We start from the raw sequence: 21,714 nt of genomic DNA on the forward strand, positions 1-21,714 counted from the left end.
TCATCGTCCTTAGCAGCTTGTAATCAGTGTTCATAAATATTTAAATTGAATTTTAATTATTAAATATCTTCACAGACTTTTTTCCAATGCCAATCTGCATGGAGTAAATCATAAGTAGATCTACTCACCGCCCATGTTTTGGTCAGCCTGAAGATGGGAGCACTCTGTAACGCTGACACCACAGCCATGACAGCATGGAGGTTGTTAATGTCACACAGTTTCTGAATAAAAAAAAAAATAGTTCAAATTGTTCACACAACACTCATTTGTAAGGACATAGAAATTTGATCATTCTGTGTGTTATTAGTGTGTACCTTGGCAGTGCGGATATACAGACTGAGCACCTCAGCTCGGATCTTCAATGTCTGTGCGTGAAGGATCTCTCGTACCACCCAAAAACTTGTCTTGATATAAAAACACACAAAGGGGAGTTAATGCACCAAAAAATGCTGGAAAAATCACCAACAACAGACAATTTTTTCCCAACACATGTAAATTTTTCAAAACAACCACTGACAAGCAATGAACAGCCAGTTCATGTCAGGTATCTCACATCTATGCCTTCCGTTTTAAATAGTTAAATTGAAATGTTAAATTATTTTGTATTATTGTATTTAATTGAATTTTATAATATTTTAATTTATTCAATAGAGTTTTCATTTTCATATTCCACTTTTTTTTTTTTAATTCTTTTGTATTTTGTCTCAACAGTTCTGTTTTGCAGTATTAAAAATTGCTAAACAAATCTCAAAAAATTTGTTGGGCAAATAAGTTTATGAGCAGATTTCTTTTTTTCTTTTACAAACTCTCTAAAAATGTGGCTGCAGCATGCAGGTTTGGCAAATAGAAGTGCGCTGAGAATGCATGTGTACTCAATTGTGTTCAGAACTCGTTGCTAGAACAACAACATTATCAGCAATCCATTGCTCAGAGAACAACAGTCAGCCAGAGTTCTGATAACACACACACACACACACAAACACGCATGCACGCGCGCACACACGCGCGCACACACACACACAAATCAAACAGGCTTTTAACTTCAGGGATTGAGGGAATGGAAAAGGAAAGGAAAGGGAGTGAGTGAGTGAGTGAAGAAGGAAAAGGAGGGCATGCTACCTTTCCCACCACAGGACTCGGAGGATTTTTAAAGCCAACAGCCGTCTGCACATTGTGTACTGATAAAAAACACTGAGCATCTCCATGTCCTCAGTACACTTCCCTCTTCCTCTCGTTGCACAAGCTTGTACTTCTTTTGTTCCTAGTTTGCTCTTTTTTTGCATTCTGCTACAGGATTACTGGATTTTCAACAAACATCTGATGTGATTTATGAACCAAAGCCTCAGTAATGTTTATGTATTTTGTACTTGTGTGCTGCATTTTTAAAAGGAACAGCATAAATGTACATAATGTGACCATTTATTTGCATAATGTTATTTATAAGTGTGTATAAAAGCTTTTAAGGTTACTTTAAACTTAGGTTTAAACTAAGGTTTCTTGTGAGGAAATGTAAAATAAATGAAAGCCCCTCTGTGGTTTTCAGCACTCTTCATGCATAGGTTTAAACCTACAGCTGTCGCTACCTACTTTTTCCTAAAACAAAGATTTGTTTTTGTTTTAGGAGAGACGTGAGAAACCGAGGAGTGAAAAGATCAAATCAACCAGCAGCTCATTTTTTACTCTGACCCCCGTCCTCCCTTAGAAACCCATGATGCACAGATCAAACTTTCGCTGTGGAGGAGGCGTGTCCTGCACAGGAAACTGAAACATGTGCTCTTTATTAGCATTTTACTACTGGAAATATGGAGTGAGAAATAGAATAATAAAACTCTAACTTCCATGGACATCTATACTAATATACACCTTTACCTTCACATGACATGAATACCATGTGAAGAGACTCGATACCGATGCCCGGGAAATATATTCAATTACATAATTAAATTACAAGTATGTCTTCAATTATCCATGTACAATTACAACTCAACTACGATTACAATGACAGACATTTTTCCGAATTACAATTAAATTTACAATTACTATATCCCCCCTCACAGTCAATTACATTCTCAATTACTAAAGTTTGAATGACAATTAAAATTACAATGACTATTTTCTCCCAGATAGTCAATTACAATTACATTCTCAATTAATAAAGTTTGAATGACAATTAAAATTACAATTACTATTTCCCCCCTGATAGTCATTTACAATTACATTCTCAATTAATAAAGTTTGAATTACAATTACAATTACCATTTCCCCCGATAGTCATTTACAATTACGTTCTCAATTACTAAAGTTTTAATGACAATTAAAAATACAATTTTCTTTCTGACAGTCAATTACAATTACGTTCTCAATTACTAAAGTTTGAATTACAAATAAAATTACAATACCTTTTTCCCCCTGACAGTCAATAACAATTACATTCTCGATTACTAAAGTTTGAATTACAATTAAAATTACAATTACTATTTTCCCCCTGACAGTCAATTACAATTATGTTCTCAATTACTAAAGTTTGAATTAGTTTTTGTAAAATTTCCATGCAAATTACAATTACAAAATCCATTATCTGAACTCAAATACAATTTAATTATGATTACATTACAATTATTTTTGCAATTACGATTACAGTTATAATTACTTCATAATTGTAATTAATTACCACTTAGCAATTGCTATTATGATTGACCCAACAATGCTTGATAACACTTTCGATACCACAGGGATTTAAAAAATGAATAAAATAGCTCAAAATTGTATAGAAATATTCCTATTAACAAGGAAAATACAGAAATGCCCTCAAATACAACAAGTAACAATTAACTGAACCACAGTATTAATTATTTTACTACTTAAAATATAAATTGATATAGTTTTGCTTTAAGGATGAGAAAATTAAGTTTCAAAATCTATTAAATTAATTTTTTAAACAATACAACAATTGTCTTAAATATGCAACACTGTTGGTGGAACATGAAAAGGTCCCACTAATGTTTTCTGAGACATGACTCATTACAATCATCACGTCAACATCTGTCTTGGAAGGAATTTTAATTAAACTTAACTTGCATTCCTACTTTTGGCATTCCGTGTACTTTGGTGGAGCAAAACGAAATCATAATTGCCTAAAATTACTATATTGCGTCTGTTTCTGCGTGACACAGACTTTGAATTCACTGACTCTCAAAGCATCGCATTGGCTTGGCCTTAGGAAAGCTTATAAGAAGCAACCATTTAAATCCAGTCCAATTTCCTATTAGTCATGAATCATATTTCCTTTGGCTCAGGTCGGCTGAATGTGTGAGACAACATCTTAAATCACGAGTTTAGGATCAGCTAAAGGAGAAGTTTCCACAGTGGTGAATTCTTGTTACATCATCTCAGATTCAAACTGGAGGCAGTGGATTAACTGAGCATTGTAAGTGGTGGCATCTTTATAAATAACCTTATAAACACAAGAACCGTGGAATTCTATGGGCCAGGATAACGGCCCCTTTCTGCAAACTCGCTTACATGGGGATTTTTATGATACATGACTACTTGACCAGCAGGGAAGACAGATGGGGAACATTAGGAGTTGCCATGAGGACCGCACTCTCAAAAACAATCGCCTGTGGGAATCCTGAGGCACTGACTCGATACACAGAGAGTGAAGAGAAAGCATTTAACGGAAAAAGGCAACATAATCTCTTTATTCTCTATAAGCCATAGGTCATTCATCAGAAAACCGAGACAGGCCGTTTTCCCCTTTACGTTTGAGCGGGATTAGTTACCGGAGCAAATCGAGCATCTATCTCACCTGGTTGAACCTACGAGTGAAGGCCACAACATTTGGAGCCGAGCTGTGCTTCTCTTTCTTGTTCCAGCCACAACTTGAAAGCTCCTAAAAACACAGAAACAAGCAGGAGAATTTAGGAATGCACAGTTGGGAATATTTTAATAAGCAACTGATGGATTTAAAAATCAAAGATCATCATTGTAAAAGCTTGACAAATAAAGAAAAAAAAAGGCAACGGAGGAGGAGAAAGAGGCGGATCAGTGAAAAGCTCAGAGGGAATAATTGCAGACAACAAAAAGAAAAATCAAACCAATGCCGGAGTTGGTCCTGACTCAGTATAGAGCTCGGTAATCACTAAAGGAGACTGCACTAGTAGCACTGATGACTAAGCTGCAGTATTTCATCCAACAAGTGCTTTAAGAAAAGCAAGAAATATCTATATTAATTTCTCAAAAAATGAGAAAATTTAGAGATTATAGATCAGAGTCACTAACCTTTCTGAAACTGTGAGCTACCGCATAGGTACTACATAATCTGAAGGGCAACCAGTGAGAAAATAACTTTTTAAATGCTACATTTTCACAGTTTCACTTTAATTAGTGGGCATCATGAGAATGAAAGCAAGCAGTAACTTAAACCTCCTATTTTCCTTGGGGTCAATTTGACCCCATTCAATGTGTATTATTAAAAAATATATAATTGACTTTTTTTTTGCTTCATATTTCATGACTTTTCCTAATTTAATGGGTATAAATAATTAAGCATTGGTATTTCTTTTAATGTGCTGAACACATATTGCATGCATTGGTGTTCCTCTGGGGTCAATTTGTATTTGTATTCAACCAATAAACAAGGTGCCTGACACAAAAACTTGGTCAACAATTATCTGAAAATCTTTTTCTGGAGACAATTATACCCCTGGGGTCAGACTGACCTAAATACATCTCTCATAATTTTGTGATTTTGAGTCCTGGAAAGTAAAACAGATTGTAGATGGACCTCATTGGTGACCAGAGCTCCTGAGGACCCCTCACATAGTCCATGGGGGGCACCGTGTTGGTGACCCCTGTTATAGATGTACATTTCAGTACGTTAGGATTGGAATACAATGCAAACTGCAAGAGTAAAAATATGAAGCAGCATAACTGACATTGTTCAGTTAACACACATTTTATTGCAATTCATAAATTGGTTTTGATAACCAAACTAACTCAAATGTGTTCATGTTGCTTCAGTTCTAAGAGTCAGACATTACATAAGCGCATTTATTCAATGACTAATGAACAGAAAAAGAAAACCTGACAAATGAAATGCATCATGAACAGCAGACATTCACATTTGGAAAGGTGGCAAAAGGCCAGTATTCCACTCTAAAAAAAAGAAGCAGCACGGCAAACTATGACTGAGGGCATATACGCACACACACACACACACACACACACACATTGACCCTAACCTTAATGGGTTGATGATATAATTAAGAGCACAACATGTATTTTACTGGGAAATGTACTTTTGATTTCTGTTTTTTCTGCCAAAATACCAAAGTTTCTCTCAGTGCAGAACCGCTAATACACAAAAAGTCAAATATCACGTTAGATTACAAAAAGGTGGTCAACTTGAATTTTTCCATTCCTTATGAAACCAGTAAAACCATGAATGGGTAAACAGATGGGTCTTTATTTGGGCTGTGAATATTATCGCATTGACTTTTTCCGCGTTAATACGTTATAAGAAAAATACTGAGAATTTCAAATGGCACAGCAGAATTGGTACATAAACAAAAAAAATACAAAAACAGCAGCAGGGGCAAGGGACATCAATAATGATTCATTTATGGGCAGAAATGGACAAAGTACAAAGATTCAAAGTGACTTCTTGTCAAAAACTACTCCAATACAAGTAAGATTAGCTCAGTACTTTCACTTAAGTAATATCTGAGTAGAGTATTCTAAATAAAAAATAAGTACTGAAAGTATAATTAAATCTCTAACATATGTTTCATCGCTACCATTGTTCCAGTTTAATCACTTCCAGTGTTTCATTAGCTACCATAACATCTAGGTTTATGCTGAATAAAACCACATCAAACCAACCTAATCACCAATATTCACAGACTGAACAAAGAGCTGTTCATTCTGCACAAGTTAGATTCTTTGTCTACTTTATTTTAATGGATGATCATGGTTAATTCTTTGCAGTAAATATTTTTGGTAATAACAGACTGTTCTTTAACAAAGCCCAAACATCTTAATTCTGTAAGGTACACACAATATTTTTTGTGTGAAAATGAAAGCAATTACACATTTAACCGTAATAAATGTAACCGTTTCAGAAAAAAAAAACATCTTGTGTCCAAAAACAGGATGATTCCGTTAGTCATTTACAAGTTCACAAGTATAGTTTAATCGTAATTAATCATATTCAAATTACCATACCTTTGTTTTGTTTTTGTTTTTAACGAAACTAATAATAAAAGAGCAATCCTAGGCTTACATTGCAGCTGTGGAAGCTGCATTGCCCTGCTGCTTCCTCCAAACAACAAACAAAAGTGTTGATTTTGGATCCTGAACACAGAAAGATTCCATCAGCATTCAGCAAACGATAACGCTCACTGAGCCCCACCCCCCCAGCTGGACTTGGTTTGTCCTTCGGCCGTTATTCTCAGCCATGAGGGAAAGAGAGAGACCACACAGATTTGCGGGGAAATCAGTCTCCCGTTCGACCGCAGCCACAGACTGTCCAGAGGCACAGGGACATTACAGTATTTGTGCAAGCTTTCCTGGTAACCCTCCCAGACCGCGGAGTAACTGGAGGTCCATTGTGAACAGCTGAGTTTGGTTCAAGTTCCCAATGTAAACAACACACTTTCCCCTGAGAAGAGGACTGAGTCTACTGAACTGGATTAGAACTACGACGGCCGACTATGATTATTTCAGTGCCTATCTGATACAGATGTTTGAAGAAACAGGTGGAGATTGGAGGGAAAGTCTTATTGTGTTGCAATAATAAAAGGAAAACATTCCCACCAACTAAAATAAGACTAGCAGTCTGGCTCCAAACCCCCAGGCTACGTTCAATTGACGCAATGACCAGTTTTTTAGAGCTACTGGATTCTGCTAGTAAGGGTGATTTCTGATTTTTGTTGCCAGTTGCCACAAATGTTTGTCAATGCAGACTAAATATTTAAAGTTCACTTAGAAATGTGGACAGAATAAACTATGTTTTGCATTTCTTTACCTAGAGTACATATCTGTTATTTCTAACATCATCAAGCAGCAGAGCTTTTTACATGAAACCACTTTCTAACACAGGTTGAGGAGTGCTGCATGCATCAGCCAGTGCGATGTGTTGACTCAAAAACTGCTAAGGGCAGCAAAGACCCATATTACATCAAATCTGTCTCACAGAAGGCAATAATTCTGAGCTTGTATGAAATACTGCAAAGGTTTTTCTTTTTGACAACAATGAAACTGTATGTTTAGTTCTTTAGTAATGTCAGCATGTAGGCCAGAGGACCAAAGCAGAAAGGATTGATGAAAGAAGAATTTGTGGAAATGGGATATTTTGGGTGTTGGGGTTTCAGGACATCAACAAATGATCTCTACAGTTTGGTGAAGGGAAATGGGAGCAATGTGTTGGGAGACTAAGGGGCAGATTCACTAAGATCTGAAATAAAGGGTGGTACACCAGGTGCGTCCCTAAATCCTTTGGTGGCACAGTTTCCTCACCTGCTGTGGGGAATTCACTAACATTGAAGCACTAATAGCTGCGCGTATAGACGTGGTTGAGACCGTCTATTTAAATGAACATTTTGCTAGTTCAACATGGAGAGTTGAGTGCACAGAAGCACAAAATTACATCTGAAGAAGTTCAATTGGAGGTGGGTGGACTTCTCTGTCTGCTGCACAAACATTGAATGATGTTGAAAACAAAACAAACAAACAAAAATTATTATTATTTTTAAAACAACTTTAAAATCTAATGATATTTTTTTCCGCTAATTTAACATGGCTGTTCCGTCAGGTCCTGTAACTTTGCTCTTATCAGTCCATGAAAAACCAGCAGATTTGGACAAAACCGTCCCATTGATCTGTTGATGTGATTAATCTGAGTTAAAGCAGATTTAAGTAACTTAGCCCTCCACCTAAAGGTCCCTTTTGGTTATGTCACTGTCGTAAAAACTCCACACCCACCGCCGCCTGCCCCACCCCACAGCTACATTCTCACCTTTGCTCTCCCAAGACAATAGCAACCGATCACTGAAAAATCCTAATACAACAGTGACACTATGGGTGCTTTCACACATAGTCCCATGTGACCGTGTGAACAGTACGAGGAAGAGAGACAAGTAAAATAAATGAATGATTTTTAAGTAATACGGAAGGGAGTGTGGAAATGTGTTTGTGTGCTGACTAAGCAGCTCTGAAAGTGGATGGATGGGTGGATGGATGAATATTTGTGTGTGTGCTGCCTGATGAAGTGCTGGGTTGTGAGTGTGTGTGGGTGCCTGTTGCCGCCATGACAGTGTGTGTGATTGCTGTGCGGTGCTGCTGAGCTGTCACTGCATGGAGTTGCTCTGTTCCTCGGACAAAGGTCTTCTCTGCCTTTTTTTGCTGCAGCACCATTTGAAGATGAGCATTATCCAGCAGCTCTGAGCTCCCGACATGAGAGTTTGACGGTTAAAACATGGAAAGACACAGGAGCTCATTGGGGCGGTGCATCTGGAGAAACAACCATGGATCTCGGTGCACAGCGACTCTCGGCACCACAGCCACACCAGACTCCATACGAGCCGCCACGGGTATCCATCTTTTTCTCTCTCACACACACTTGTCTTTACTCTGCATTTTCTTATTTAGTGGCTGTTAATGTTGACAATTATTTTATTCAAATTATTTTCTTATACTAAAAAGGTTAACTGGAGTCTTTTTTTCCCATCTCAATGCTGTGCGAAAACAATCACCGCAAACAGTTCCAGGTTTGATGAATTGCATTGCGCCGACTGCATTCATTTATTTGGATTTCCTCCTCCCACTTTTTTGCGCCCTTTATGAGATTCACTTACTTTACATATTCATCAGAGGGAAATGCGCTAAATGGATTGTGATGCACAGAAGATGCGCTGTACTGATTCCCTGGGGTTTGCACCCCTTATTAGAGCGTGGAGTAACGTTTGCACATTTTAATACCCCTAAATCTTTAGTGAATCCGCCCCTAAGAAAGCCAACTAGGATTGATAGAGAACAATGAATTCATAGAAATGATACAAAATAGAGTGATTGGGAATGATTATCACATTAAAAACTCATTGGAAGTCTTTGACTGGAACAAGGACGTTTACTACCTAGCAGTGGAAAAACATGGAAAATAACATTTTTGAATACCTGTATAATGAAATTTATGTGTTGTTGTAACTATAAAGCAGAAAGAACTAGACTATAAAAATGACAAAGTGTGAACTTTCTCTGTCACTTGAGGCAGAAGTTAATTTTCTTCTTTGGCAGTGATGAATGTGTATTGACCCACACACTGACGAGCAGTGTTGGGAAAGTCAACTCCCTCCTGCATTTAGTGTATCATGATTACAGCCCAATCCTTACATTAGAGACCAACATATGTAAACCACGGAAATGTACAGTTGTTGGTTCTAATCTCATATTGAATGTTGGAAAACATCAAGCTGGCAGAGGAGACTGCTCTGAGAAAATGTAACATTATCCACTTTCAGCTAGAAGTTGAATTTTTCTCTACGACTCACCTGAGACTTCCAATCTTTGACGAGGTCTACTCAGACATGCGACGAAGCCACATACTTCTCTGCAGTACGTAAAAGTGCAATCTGATAGCTAACCCCATCAAGACAAAGCCTAACCGGGGTTGCCAAAGCCGCTAAATTATTTGCCTGGCTGCTGTAACGACTGTGTGCTAAAAAGGAAATGCAACAGTCCGATACATTTGATTCCTCTGCATCGGCGTGCATTTTTCTGCAGCCAACTGTGGCTTTGGTAATTAGATGTGAAAAGCCGACATGGATATAGGATCAGAGAAATAAAGAAATGGGAAAACTCTTACTTCATTCATTTACATCATCGCTTCTCCTCTGAACTTGTCTTCATTTCACTTTACACGTCCTTTCATTTCCTTTGACAGATGATCATCCACATCATAATGAAAAAAACTAATTCCTACCCACCAATATTGATTTGCTTCTTTTGGAAATTTGGACATTTGAAGGAAAGGAAAAGATTTGCTCCAACTCCTGTCACACCATATTATCCTCTCCCTCTCTTATTCCTCCTGTCATTTAAACAGCATTTCACCCTGCATAGCAACAGCCAAAGAACATTACATACCTTCATCTGGGAGTTATAAATAAATTGTCAGTCTGCTCTGTAGAATATATTACTTCACCAACCTGGAATATCATCTATGCATACAATAATATATTTCCACTCATTCCTCACTCTCTCTCTCTTTAGCATTATGTGCTTCATTCAAAGCCATGAATCCTGAGTGTTGTGCTGAAGAGGGTCCATATTGTGGAGGACATAAATTTGGACACCACTCATGCATGGCAATGAGTTAAGAGCCTTCACTTAAGCATCATAAGAAGCAGATGTGTTTAGATTCTGCGTTTACCTCCCGAGTCTGGTGTGAATGTTGGACACGTGTTCAGCTCTGGTCTCCGTTCTATCCAAAAAACACTCCCAGCTTTCATTAAACTGGGATGTCTGGATAAAACAAAGGATGTTGGGAGTGTAGGAGGATTCCTGCATTGAGAATGTTGGCCAGACTTTCTAGCACGTCTTCTCACTGTTATAATTGCATTAATTCACTCCTTCCTTTCCATTTCTTCACCATCCAGAGATGCTGGCTGGAGACATCAGGCACCTCTCCACACATCTGCTTTACTTCAGAACGACTAAAGGAAAGAAGATTTTTGGTCCTGGTGTAAAATTGTCTTGTGCAATTTGAACAGCTCACGTCATAAGTCTAGTTTATTTGCTATGATCACATGTAAAAGGCACTATTAGGACTTGACGGATTGCTCATGTTTCAGGGTCAAAGCCATCAAGATGGGGTTCAAAAGGAAGAAAAAAAAATGTTGGAACATGAAAAGCAAAAGGATCAGGCCTTTACCAAATTTATGATGCTTCAGCATTGTAAAGAAAAAACTCTGAGGAACTAACAGAGGTTATTTGTGTTTTGTAAATAAAATTTGAACGTGAAACCAACTGCGACATAACAATCTAACTCAAGGAAATAACGTTATCTTTTAAGGTTTTTCTCCTTCATAAACTTAACACAAGAAAATCCAATGTTCGCATAAACACAAACCTGCATTTTCCATTACGTGTCTGTTATAGGGGATGACTGTCAGCTCATTCATTTTGCAGAGAACACTCTGAAACCAAAGTGAAAACAGAAAATTGCGAGCTGGCTCATCTACTCTGCCACAGTCCTGTTGGGTCGCTCTGCCTACTGTTCACTTTGTTCCCATTTTCCCAGTCAGACTTAATCATCCTTTCAGATCACCCCCTCAATCAGCACTGTGACTTCTATTCAAGTAGCTTGTTCTCCTTTTTTTTTTATTTCTGTCACCATGTTTCACTGCAATGGTGCTGTTCCACTACCCCTGCAACCTGCTATATTGTGACCCTCCATTCCCACTAAACATCCAAAGTCGCTCTGGACCACATCTGCACGTCTATAAAATGTCTGAAATAGGTTGGCATCAGAACGTCACGACCACGACCTCATCTGTATTTTAATATGACATTAAATGTTAGAAGCAGTTTCTGCTCGCTTCTCTTAAACAGCCTTGCAAACCTGCACACAGACACGTAACATGTGCGTGTATGTGCTTCTGTTTATTACAAATCATTATTCTGTATTATCTACAGTCACTAAGTATATATCCAGTTGTATTTCACTCACATTCATATATTATGCTCTGATCTTTTTAAGAAATAATGTAAATGCCAAGCTTTAACTCCCACTGAGCAAACAGACGTTGAAACGATGTTGAGAAGACGTCTTTTTTGGAAATTGTTTGGTCAGGTTAATTCAACGAAATTAAAAAACAACAGCAAAAACGACAACCTTACATATAACCATGACAATACACCTAAAATTATTGGTGTTGTACGTTCTCAGTGCAAAACAGATATAAAATGTATTTTAATGCTATATTTCCTCATAGTATTTCAGTCAATTAATTTGCTGAACATTTCAAATAATTGACGATGCACCTTTGAAAAATGATGTGGGAAAAAGGATTCGCATTTGGCTTTATTAAATCTCATATATATTTGTTGCTACGATGGCGCAACGGGTAAGGTAGTGGCAGATGTTCGAATCCATCCTGGGTCATCTTTCCTATGTTGTCTTCTTGGGATGTCTAGAACAGTGGTTCACAAACATTTCTGAATGCAAGTTCCCCCTTTTGTCCGACAAAGACATTTTCTTAGAATTCTATGAAAAACTACCTACAAAGCATAATGATAGAATTACAGCGATAATACACGTTTTAAAGAATCTTATTTTGTAAATAAGTGGAATGAAACAGTATTTAGCGCCTCCTAAAAAGATTTATTTCTAGGAATGCACCAAAAGGAAAATTCTTGGCCGAAACCGAATACCAAAAACGAGAAAACCGAAACAATGAAGGAAATTATTAGTACCATTAATGGCTGAGTGTGTACTAACCACACTAAAATCAAAGCATTGCAATTGTATCAATTAAATATTATAACAATCATCCCGATTCACAAGCGCTGACTGCAGTGTTTGAAACATCCTGTTACCGTTGGTTGTTTTTCGGTGAATGTTTCGGCCAAGAACTGAAAATTAACTTTTGGGCCTTTTTTGGTGTCCTAATTTTCGGTGCATCACCCACATTCCTTGTATTTTCAGTTAATTTTCTAATAAAGATAATTTCCAACATCAATATAATAATAATAATAAGTAACTAAAAATAAACATTATAAAACCCCATGTGCTTTAATTTGTTAATTTTTCACACTCTATCTCAAGTACCCCCGGTTGTGCCATTGCGTACCCCAATTTGAGAAACACTAGTCTAGAAGACGTCGTTCTTGGACGCCCAGATCGGTTTGCTTAGTGGGATATGTTATACGTGAAACCCTGCACCAATAGCAAGTGTCTTCTCCTGATACAGAATAGAAATGAACAATTGCATTTGTGATATTATCGAAATATCATAAAACGCAATTTTCTCAACTCGAGCAAAGCCACAGATTTGTTTGCTTTACTATTGTAATCTGTGCTTTAAAATGTATATTTTATATTTATTTAAAGTTTAAATACATCTGAAATAAACTGATTTATTGCTTGTGTGAGGCCCTTGAAAAAATAATCACATATTAGATCACAATCGCAATATTGAGGGAAAAAAAAAAAAAAATCACAATTAGATTATTTTCTAAAATCGTTCAGCCCTAATGCAGAATTGCACTTGTCAAGTTCTTTTAGTTTTTGTTTTATTTTTTTGTTGTTTAATTCATCCTGGCACTTTATTGATCAATTCCCCATTGTGATGTCATTGTTATACACACAGTAGGCAGGGAGCGTGGAAAGCCATGGATTACTGCTCAAGTTTTCTCCCCTCTGAGATCTAAGAATCTGGTATCCGCTGACACACTTCCATGTAAAAAAAATCTGAATACCAGTGTGCAAACATTGAATCGTGAAATATGCATGAAAAAATCTCTTGTAGTACAACCATTGAGGCTTCATCCCACACCACATGCATGGCTCTGGTCTTCATATTGCTTTTGTAAGGCCACTGTGGCAACCCTTAAACACAGGTTGTCAGAGCTGTCTTTTCAGGAAAGAGTGCAAAAAAAAGCTGGAGAACAGGCAGGCTTTCTCTAAGGCTACAGGAATGAGGAGGAAGAAACAGTAAATGCCAAATATATTTTGGATTGCATAACTGTGATAAGTGAGGCTCCGTGGAAGCTCTGATCTGAGCAGCGTGGGTGCTTTTTTCCTTTTTAAGAGGAAAAAACAAAAAGGCACTCAAAGAAAGTGTCGCCGATAACGACATGTTTTGTATGCTGTGAAATATCCAACTGCCCAAAAAATTACTTGAGAATAATTTTGTTCGTTAGCGCATAGTGTGACATATTTGACTGAGTAAAAAGTGACATTTGTGAATCAAAGAGTGACATGTAAAACTAAAAGAACTAGGGGTGTGTATTGCTTGGCATTTGGCGATACGATTCGTATCCCGATACATAGGTTGCTCACGATGCGATACATCCCGCTATTAAAGTATAAGGCGATTATTGGGATTTTTTTCATATATGACTTAAGAAACAACTAATCTGTAATTGTGTACACCTTCATGAGAACAAAATGTATAAAATATATTTTATTGTCTTATTTTACACTCAAAACATTGGCTTTAACATGCCATGTGCCAACAACTTAATAATAAAAAAAATAACATACAATCTGCCTGTGGCTTTGAAACCAACTTTGACTTTAATGCAACTTAACTGAGGTATATACCGAGAACAACAAATGCAGAAAATTAGTACTTTCTTCTTAGATTTTATTGAAAAAACACAAGCTGGTCAACATGCCCAGGTTTCAGCACTTCTTTGTGCAGTTACAATGTCTCCTGCAGTGGAAAAGACTTTCCTGGTTAAATAAAGATAAAAAATAAAAAATAAAATATATATATATATTTTTTTAAATAAATAAAAAAAATCGATATGGATGCATTTTGAATCAATCCGAGAATCACATGACGTAATATCGCCAAATCAATTTTTTTTAACACCCTTATTGATGTAAACCTTCTAGGACCCAAAGAGCCTTTCGTCGTGTCAGAAATGTTTGACGTCCCGTATCTTTAAGTGGCACATAAACGTTCAATGGGGTTGAGGTCAGGTGATGGTGGAGGAAAGCCGCAGAGAATCAGCACTCTTGGCTCTTAAAGTAGTCCTTCAAAGCTTTGACCTGCGTTCTGGCTCATTAGGCTGCTGCAGCAGGAGCTGTTTTTCACACAGACGTAAAACAAAGGGGGGCAAAAAGTCCCTGCAGAATTTAGAAGGGTTTGGTCTCCGCGAACGTCACAGAGATTCAAGATTCATGTGTTACTCAAACAAGTGATTAAAAACTAAACTACAGTAATTTCCACCAAATAGTAGACAGGTTAGATCAGTGGTCCTCAAACTTCTTTGGCTCAAGCACCCCGTTTCTCTTACTTTTGAATGCAAGTATCCCCTTATGTCCAATTACAACATTTTGTTCAGAATTCTGTGAAAAAAACCCACTATAGAGCATAATGATAGAATGAAGGAGTAATAGCATACATTTTAAAGAATCTTATTTTGTAAATAAGAGGAATTAAACTGTATTTAGTGCCTCCTGAATAGATTTATTTCTATAGATTTTTTTTTATCATTTACGGTAATCTGCCTCCTTATGAACCAAGACTGACCTTTGCATTTTCAGCTCAAGTTCTAATCTCAATAATTTATATCATTTTGTGTGTTTTTGGTGTTATTTTGTGTATTTTGTTGCTGTTTGTCTATTCTGTTTAGTATAAAGTATTTTTTGCTCTTTGTTTGTATTTGTTGTTGGTATTATTTAAATTACTAGTGCGGTGCCCATCGGAAGTATATATTTATATCGTAAAAGCTTAAGTTGAGTTGTCAATTAAGGCCAAATGAGTATGTGTTTGAAGGTTGGATGTACAAAGAGGTGTACATACTCTGTAGTGTTATAAAGGGGTATACAGAATTTGCGGTTGCAAATTAAAGTAGCGTGTGCGATTGCCCTGGTTTAATTCTATGGGGCATGTTAGGTACTGAATATGAGAGTATCTCAAAGCTCTGAGATTGTGTACAGAGAGCCACAATCAGAGGTTTTGCTTTGCTGAATCAATTAATCAATTTATTACAGCTGAACAGAAATGAATCAAAAATAATATCAAGTCAATAGGATATACACTTGTGATTGTCAGGGTAAAGCATGAGCTCATCAGAGATAAAGATCAAAAACTGTCTATTTTAGTATTATTCTGAGTGTCCCAGTTATTTATATCTGATTTGTCTCATTGCTTACATACATGATTGTGTTGTTGTTAGATTTAGATTAAGTTGAAATCAGATGTTCTAAAACTCTTCCAAAAAAAAAGGCTGTGAGAACGTTGACCTGAATATATTTTATTCTGGTTAAATAGGAGCTATGTAATTATAGTATGTTAAAAAAGAAACCATGAATATAATCCATATTTACAGACAGATGAATGATAAATAAAGTTTGCACCAATGTCCGCGGGACTTAAGCAAATAGATACAAATGTCCCAGAGCATCCCCTGTCCTTAGACCCTCCTTCAACAAGGAAAAACTCAAAAAACACAAAGGGAAAATTAATTACACACAAACATGTCATGTAGAGTGAAGGTGCCATCGTAGGGAAAATATCAATGTTTATAATGACGTGGTCGTGGAGAAATGTGCATGTTTCACTGTTCAATTTGAGCACAGCCGCTGTATTTAAGTCTATTTTGAACTTCCGTTGCCGCAACTCTCTCTCACTCTAAACGGCTCTGTGTGCGTGAGGCTCAGATGTTCCACCCCTCTCATGTCCCGTCCGTAAATCAATGCAGTTATTGACGACAAATTACCTAAAATCTCAGTTATGTCACTCGGAATCAATGGATTCGAATTAGCCGACCCGTCAATAACTTCCGGGAACTATTTTCTGTGTGCGAGCAGCTCCCGTCCGGTCTAACCAGCATTCAAAATAAAATGAAATAAGTCCAAAATAATGGATGCACACCCCGGGGCCATGCACATGATGTTCAAAAAGTTACAGATCGAACAAACACTGCGTCAGGGAGATACACTCCTTGATTTATAGATAGATTCTTTGTGTTTGTGGTGTCATTTGGTTGTTTCTTATTTCGTTTTATACTGTATGTTTGTGTATTTTGTAGTGTATATTTTTATCTCATTGAGTGTCTTTGTTGTCATTAAGTGTGTTTCTGGTAATGGTAAGTATCTTTCTCTCTTGGCGTGTTTTTTGGTGTCATTTTGTTTATTTTGTGTCTTTTTATTATTCAGTATATTTTTCTCTTATTTTGTATGTTTCTGTTGTCGTTTTTGTGAGTTGCTGGTAATATTCAGGGTGATTATCATTATAAACATTATAAAACCCCATATTTTTTATATTTTCATTTACTAATTTTCCTCATCGTGTACCCCCATTTGAGAAACACTGGATTAAAACATTGAACTTCTTCGACTGTGTTCATTTCCCTCGGAAGTCATTTAGAAATAACACCTTCATTTCACAGTGCTTTGTTGACTTGCTTTTAGCAATGAACTGCAGGAATGACAATAGCGGTTCCAAATAATGTGAATTTCACACTTGTGTAATTATTCCTAATTCCCCAGTTTGTCTTTTCACCCACATTTCTTAGTGCTCGTCTGAGAGGATTTAAACAGGTCCATAACTAAACATCATTTCTACAAAAGCTCACCTCTGGTTGGATGGCTTTGAACACAGGATCATCCATGAGGGTGATCTGGCCCTGAAGGAGAACAAACACAAACATTGTTACACTACATTCTGATTCCCAAAGCACAGCAAACACACATGTCACTGCATTTGTGAGTCTTTTTCATGCAGACGTTGTGATATAACGACACTAATGCATTGTCTGATCAGGTGTGGCTTTAAAAATAAAATGCAAAGACAAAGTGTGCCCCCTGGTGGCTACATTGCAGGTGACAAAAAGCCTGCGTCAGAGGATGAATTAATCTTACATAATAATTCTAAGATATCTTGTCATCAGGAAAAGTGTTAAATTGTGATTTAGATCATTTGTATACACTTGGTATCACAGGATATTTCAAAAATATAGACTTGAAGAGGCTCCCAGAGTCCTTAGCATTTGTTTGGATAATTGTGCCATTTGCAGCTGTAATTGCAACCTGTAATTAAAGTAGTAGTCACACCTACAATAATTACACATTCAATGAAGAGAACCAACACCCAGAGTAATTAAATTGTAATTGGCATCATTTGGTCAAAAATACATCTTTGGGCATATTGTAAACCAAAGTGTTCTGAGTGAACAGTGAATCTCAATTCCTTCTGCTGGCTCTGTAAAATGACATTTATAATCCAGGAGCGTGACACTCCTGGAATCTGGATGTCAGCCAATCAGAAATCTTTCAACAAACGTGTGCTCTCGGTAGTAAAAGTGACATGACGGACGTCCCAACAAAAGTCTCCATCGCAGCGTTAGACAACGGTTACACGGCAAATCAAGCAGAAAAAGGCAGAACGAGGCGGAGAAGAAACAGTTTAAAGCAGAGGAATGGATCGCTTTGTGTCTTCATAGACCCCCGTGACTGTGCAGGGTCCAACACACACACTGGTGTCAGAGAGACAGATGGGATAAATGGTGTGTAAACCTAAGAGAAGCTTACTTAAGGTGAATTAATTGTATAGTCACGATGCGGAATGATGGTTATCAGTCCGCTCAGAGCGGCAGGTGGCTGGGATCATAGCTGTGGGATGCGCCGACGGCAGCAGCCGCTGCTATGGACAGTAACTGCAGATACGTGTATTTATGTTAGATTCTCTAAAACATCAGAAAAATCTCCAATAACACAAGATAAAGTTAATACACTTGTCACTAGTCTATTGACAAAAAAGTCATTAAGAGTATTCACAAAATACACCACACCGGTAGAGAGGATTCTACAAACTGCAGCTTTAACACCGTAAATAGAAAAGCATCTTCTTTTAACATTTCTTCTGAATTTACTTTGTTCAATAATGTAAACCGCTCTTAAATTATAAATTGACTTGTTTTGAGGAAAATCATTATGACAAAAAAGTTGACTTTGGGCGTTCAAATTGCCAAATGATGTATTGATCCTATTTAATTTGACAAACAAGTTTTGTATCTTCTTAACATGTGACATAATGGCACATTCTCGTCCATGATACAAAAGGGACACAAACAAAAACACACAATTATAAAAAGAGGCGTCTCTGATAAACTAAAATACATGAAGTAAATAAGTAAGTAAATAATCGAACAAAGGCTCACGCTTTCAGTGCCTTGCTGGCACTGCCAAACAATTATTACTTGTGCCAATTGTGACGTCTCCTCTAGTCCAGCCAGCACAAGAACGTACTTCGTTTCCATAGACTTGAGTGACAGACTTACGGCATATTCCTCAGGAGTGACCTTCAGCACATCAAAAACAACGGCATCGAAACTCTTCTTCAGCTCTGCCGATCCCTTATCGCTGATAGACTCTGAGCTGCTGCTCCTCTGGGTAATGAAAACACAAATACGTCATCACAACTGATGGCTGGGATGTATGCGGGGCTTTGAAATGACTTCAGAAGTGACTTCAAGGTTATAAAAATGAAATAAATCAGTCATTTGAAAGTTTAAACTGGTGAGAGTGGGTTTACCTCAGAGAGTGATGCAGCGATGGTGGCGATATTTGACAGGCCATTCGGGAGGTCCATCATTCCCACACCATCTAGCGCTAGCGAAGGAGACCACTCATGATCCTTAGAAGCAGCAAAGCCCGCCCGGCCCTCTGCTCACACACACACGCACACACACGCACACACAGACACAGACACAGACAGAAACGTCCAATTGAAAGCATGTTCTACCTCAATCCACAATAGCTTTTTAAAAAGTTCTGATAGCAGCAGCGTCACATACTGGCTAATATAAGATGACTTTCCCAAGTTCTCTTCATCCTTGTAGAATTGTGTTGTCTTGAACAACATGTAAGCTAATAAAACCTCCTATGGCTGAACAATCAAAGTTCTGAAATGCCCAGCACTGTGCACACCATATGGACACACACTTTCCCAGCCAGTCTTCACGTCACGGCAGAGAGGACAGGACAGAAGGAGCTTAGGACGGGCATTAAGAAAGGATCTCCTGTGAAAGGGTTTGTGGTTCGTTGGTGGATCTACAGCAGTAAACAGCTTACCTTAACTACTGCTGCACAAGGACTTTCACATTCACGGTGAACTCATTCACCTAACAGGCTCTTTTTTTTTTTTTTACTAATGGCAACACAATGGCACACATACTAAAGGTAAATACTGGTAAAAAAAAACAAAAAAACAAATAGGCCAGGTTTTGGGTTGGCCTGTTGGGCTACTGGGAAAAAAACAAAACATAAACAGCACAGGGAGGAGGAGTTTCAACAGACTAACAGATGCAGCAGGATGAGGGAGTTGGATAGATAAACAAAAGCAAGACACACTCCAAATATGGGCTTTCACCAGCTACAAAGTCTAAATAGTAAAACTTAGCAGTGCACTTTAAAAGTATCTTTACAACTAAATTACTTTACCGTTTCATAAATAACTTGGGTACTTTCTACAAAACCAATTGCATATGCTGCTTAGCTATAGAGGACTCTAGCTATTGGTAAACGTAGGAAAACATTTCAGTGTCAGTTGTTGGCTGTTGCTCAGAAGCAATAATAGTTGTTTTCAGCTTGGCTACAGTAGATAGGTTTTTGGTCCGCCCTCGCTTCAAAAGTCTTCTTTTCGCCCCTCTATTTATTTTGTAATAGCATTGTGCGTTTTCTTTTTAGCTTATCACATTGACTTTCTTGTACATCCTTTGCACCAACGTGGACTTTGTCATTGCATATCATACAGTGTAAGAAAATGCAAACACTTTCTGGTCTTCTATTATTTTGGGGGGAAAAACATTTAAATATTTCAGGTTTTCATGTTAATATGAGCACACTCAAACAGGTCCAAATATTCTATTTAATGTAAGAAGGTTTCCGGCTATGCAAGGATGCAATTTAAAACAATTCTTCCTTTTTTTTAAAAAAAAAAAAAAAGTCAAATGTAAATTGGCAGATGACGGCTTATCCTTGTATGACCTGTTAATAATGGAATGAGTCCAAGACTAAAGGCTTATTGTGTGTGTGTAGCTTCTTTACAGATGGACTGGCATTTCATCTGCCAATGACATCCAATTACACAAAATATATGTGCCAAAATATTCTCTATTTAACAAGAACAAAACACCTCAGGGAACGTTCAATGCCAAAAGCCCACAGAGAGAAACTGCATCAAAATCGAGATACTTAACTTAATGGACGAGCAAATTATCGCGCGAGTGTGTGTGTGTTACATTCTACAAGGTCAGAGCTAAACACCAATGCATCATTTCCCTCCGCCTCTGAATACAGCTCAAGGATAAGCATTAAATCTTACATTTTCAGTGACCTCCCTTTTTAGGTTGTCAGTAGTTTACCTTACATACCATATAACTCTGGACCATTAATTGATATCAAATGAGATTATTTATTGAGGGGGATTTTTAAAAAGTCAAAATCGGAAAACCGATTTTCCTGTTTAATCTTGTGCAGTCACGACAAGAGTCTCTCTCCCTTTATAAACTGTTGAAAAACAAGCTTCAAACATGTTTAATGTGATAGACCCCGCTACAACCTCTTCTTTTTCCAAATGTGAATTTTGTGTAAGGTTTTTTTCTAATGCAAGGTTTTCTTTTTTAAAATGCTGAGGGATTCACTTTTGGTTGAGCAGGTTGTTATTTTATCAAACCCACAGGGAATTTAACCTTCATTGTGCAAGCTTTGCAGTTGCACTTTATTCCTAATAGAGACATTTGTTTTCACTTTTTCAATTAAAAGATAATACTTGCAGTAATTAAATTCAGTGTTGTTGTTTTTTAAGGGCAGGAAAAAAATAAGGAATCAGAATCAAAACTCAAGTTTTCAAAGTTAAAAAAATCTGGATTTTGTTTTGAGCTAAAATCGTGCAGCCTTAAAGCTGATATCCGGATTTTCTGAGAAATCTATGTTTATGTATCATTCTTTTGAAATGTGAAAAAATACCCAACTTT

At 37.3% G+C, this 21,714-nt stretch overlaps 1 protein-coding gene across 9 annotated transcripts in view; it reads right to left on the bottom strand.

Moving 5' to 3' along the window:
• ralgps2 (Ral GEF with PH domain and SH3 binding motif 2) overlaps window positions 1–21,714 on the bottom strand; it is a 91,611-nt gene that overhangs the window by 34,573 nt on the left and 35,324 nt on the right. For 7 of the 9 annotated variants that reach the window (XM_028445476.1, XM_028445475.1, XM_028445474.1 and 4 more), the window contains exons 3-8: window positions 19,272–19,402; window positions 19,018–19,125; window positions 17,314–17,364; window positions 3,809–3,892; window positions 315–404; window positions 129–221 (exon numbers count right to left, since the gene is read on the bottom strand). In XM_028445476.1, the coding sequence (XP_028301277.1) occupies window positions 129–221; window positions 315–404; window positions 3,809–3,892; window positions 17,314–17,364; window positions 19,018–19,125; window positions 19,272–19,331 (486 nt within the window). In that variant the 5' untranslated portion in view covers window positions 19,332–19,402. The remainder of the gene's footprint in view (window positions 1–128; window positions 222–314; window positions 405–3,808; window positions 3,893–17,313; window positions 17,365–19,017; window positions 19,126–19,271; window positions 19,403–21,714) is intronic. The other 2 variants (XM_028445471.1, XM_028445477.1) reach the window with 1 other exon arrangement.

This window comes from Gouania willdenowi, chromosome 4 (genome assembly GCF_900634775.1).
Source record: "Gouania willdenowi chromosome 4, fGouWil2.1, whole genome shotgun sequence".
NCBI lineage: Eukaryota > Metazoa > Chordata > Actinopteri > Blenniiformes > Gobiesocidae > Gouania > Gouania willdenowi.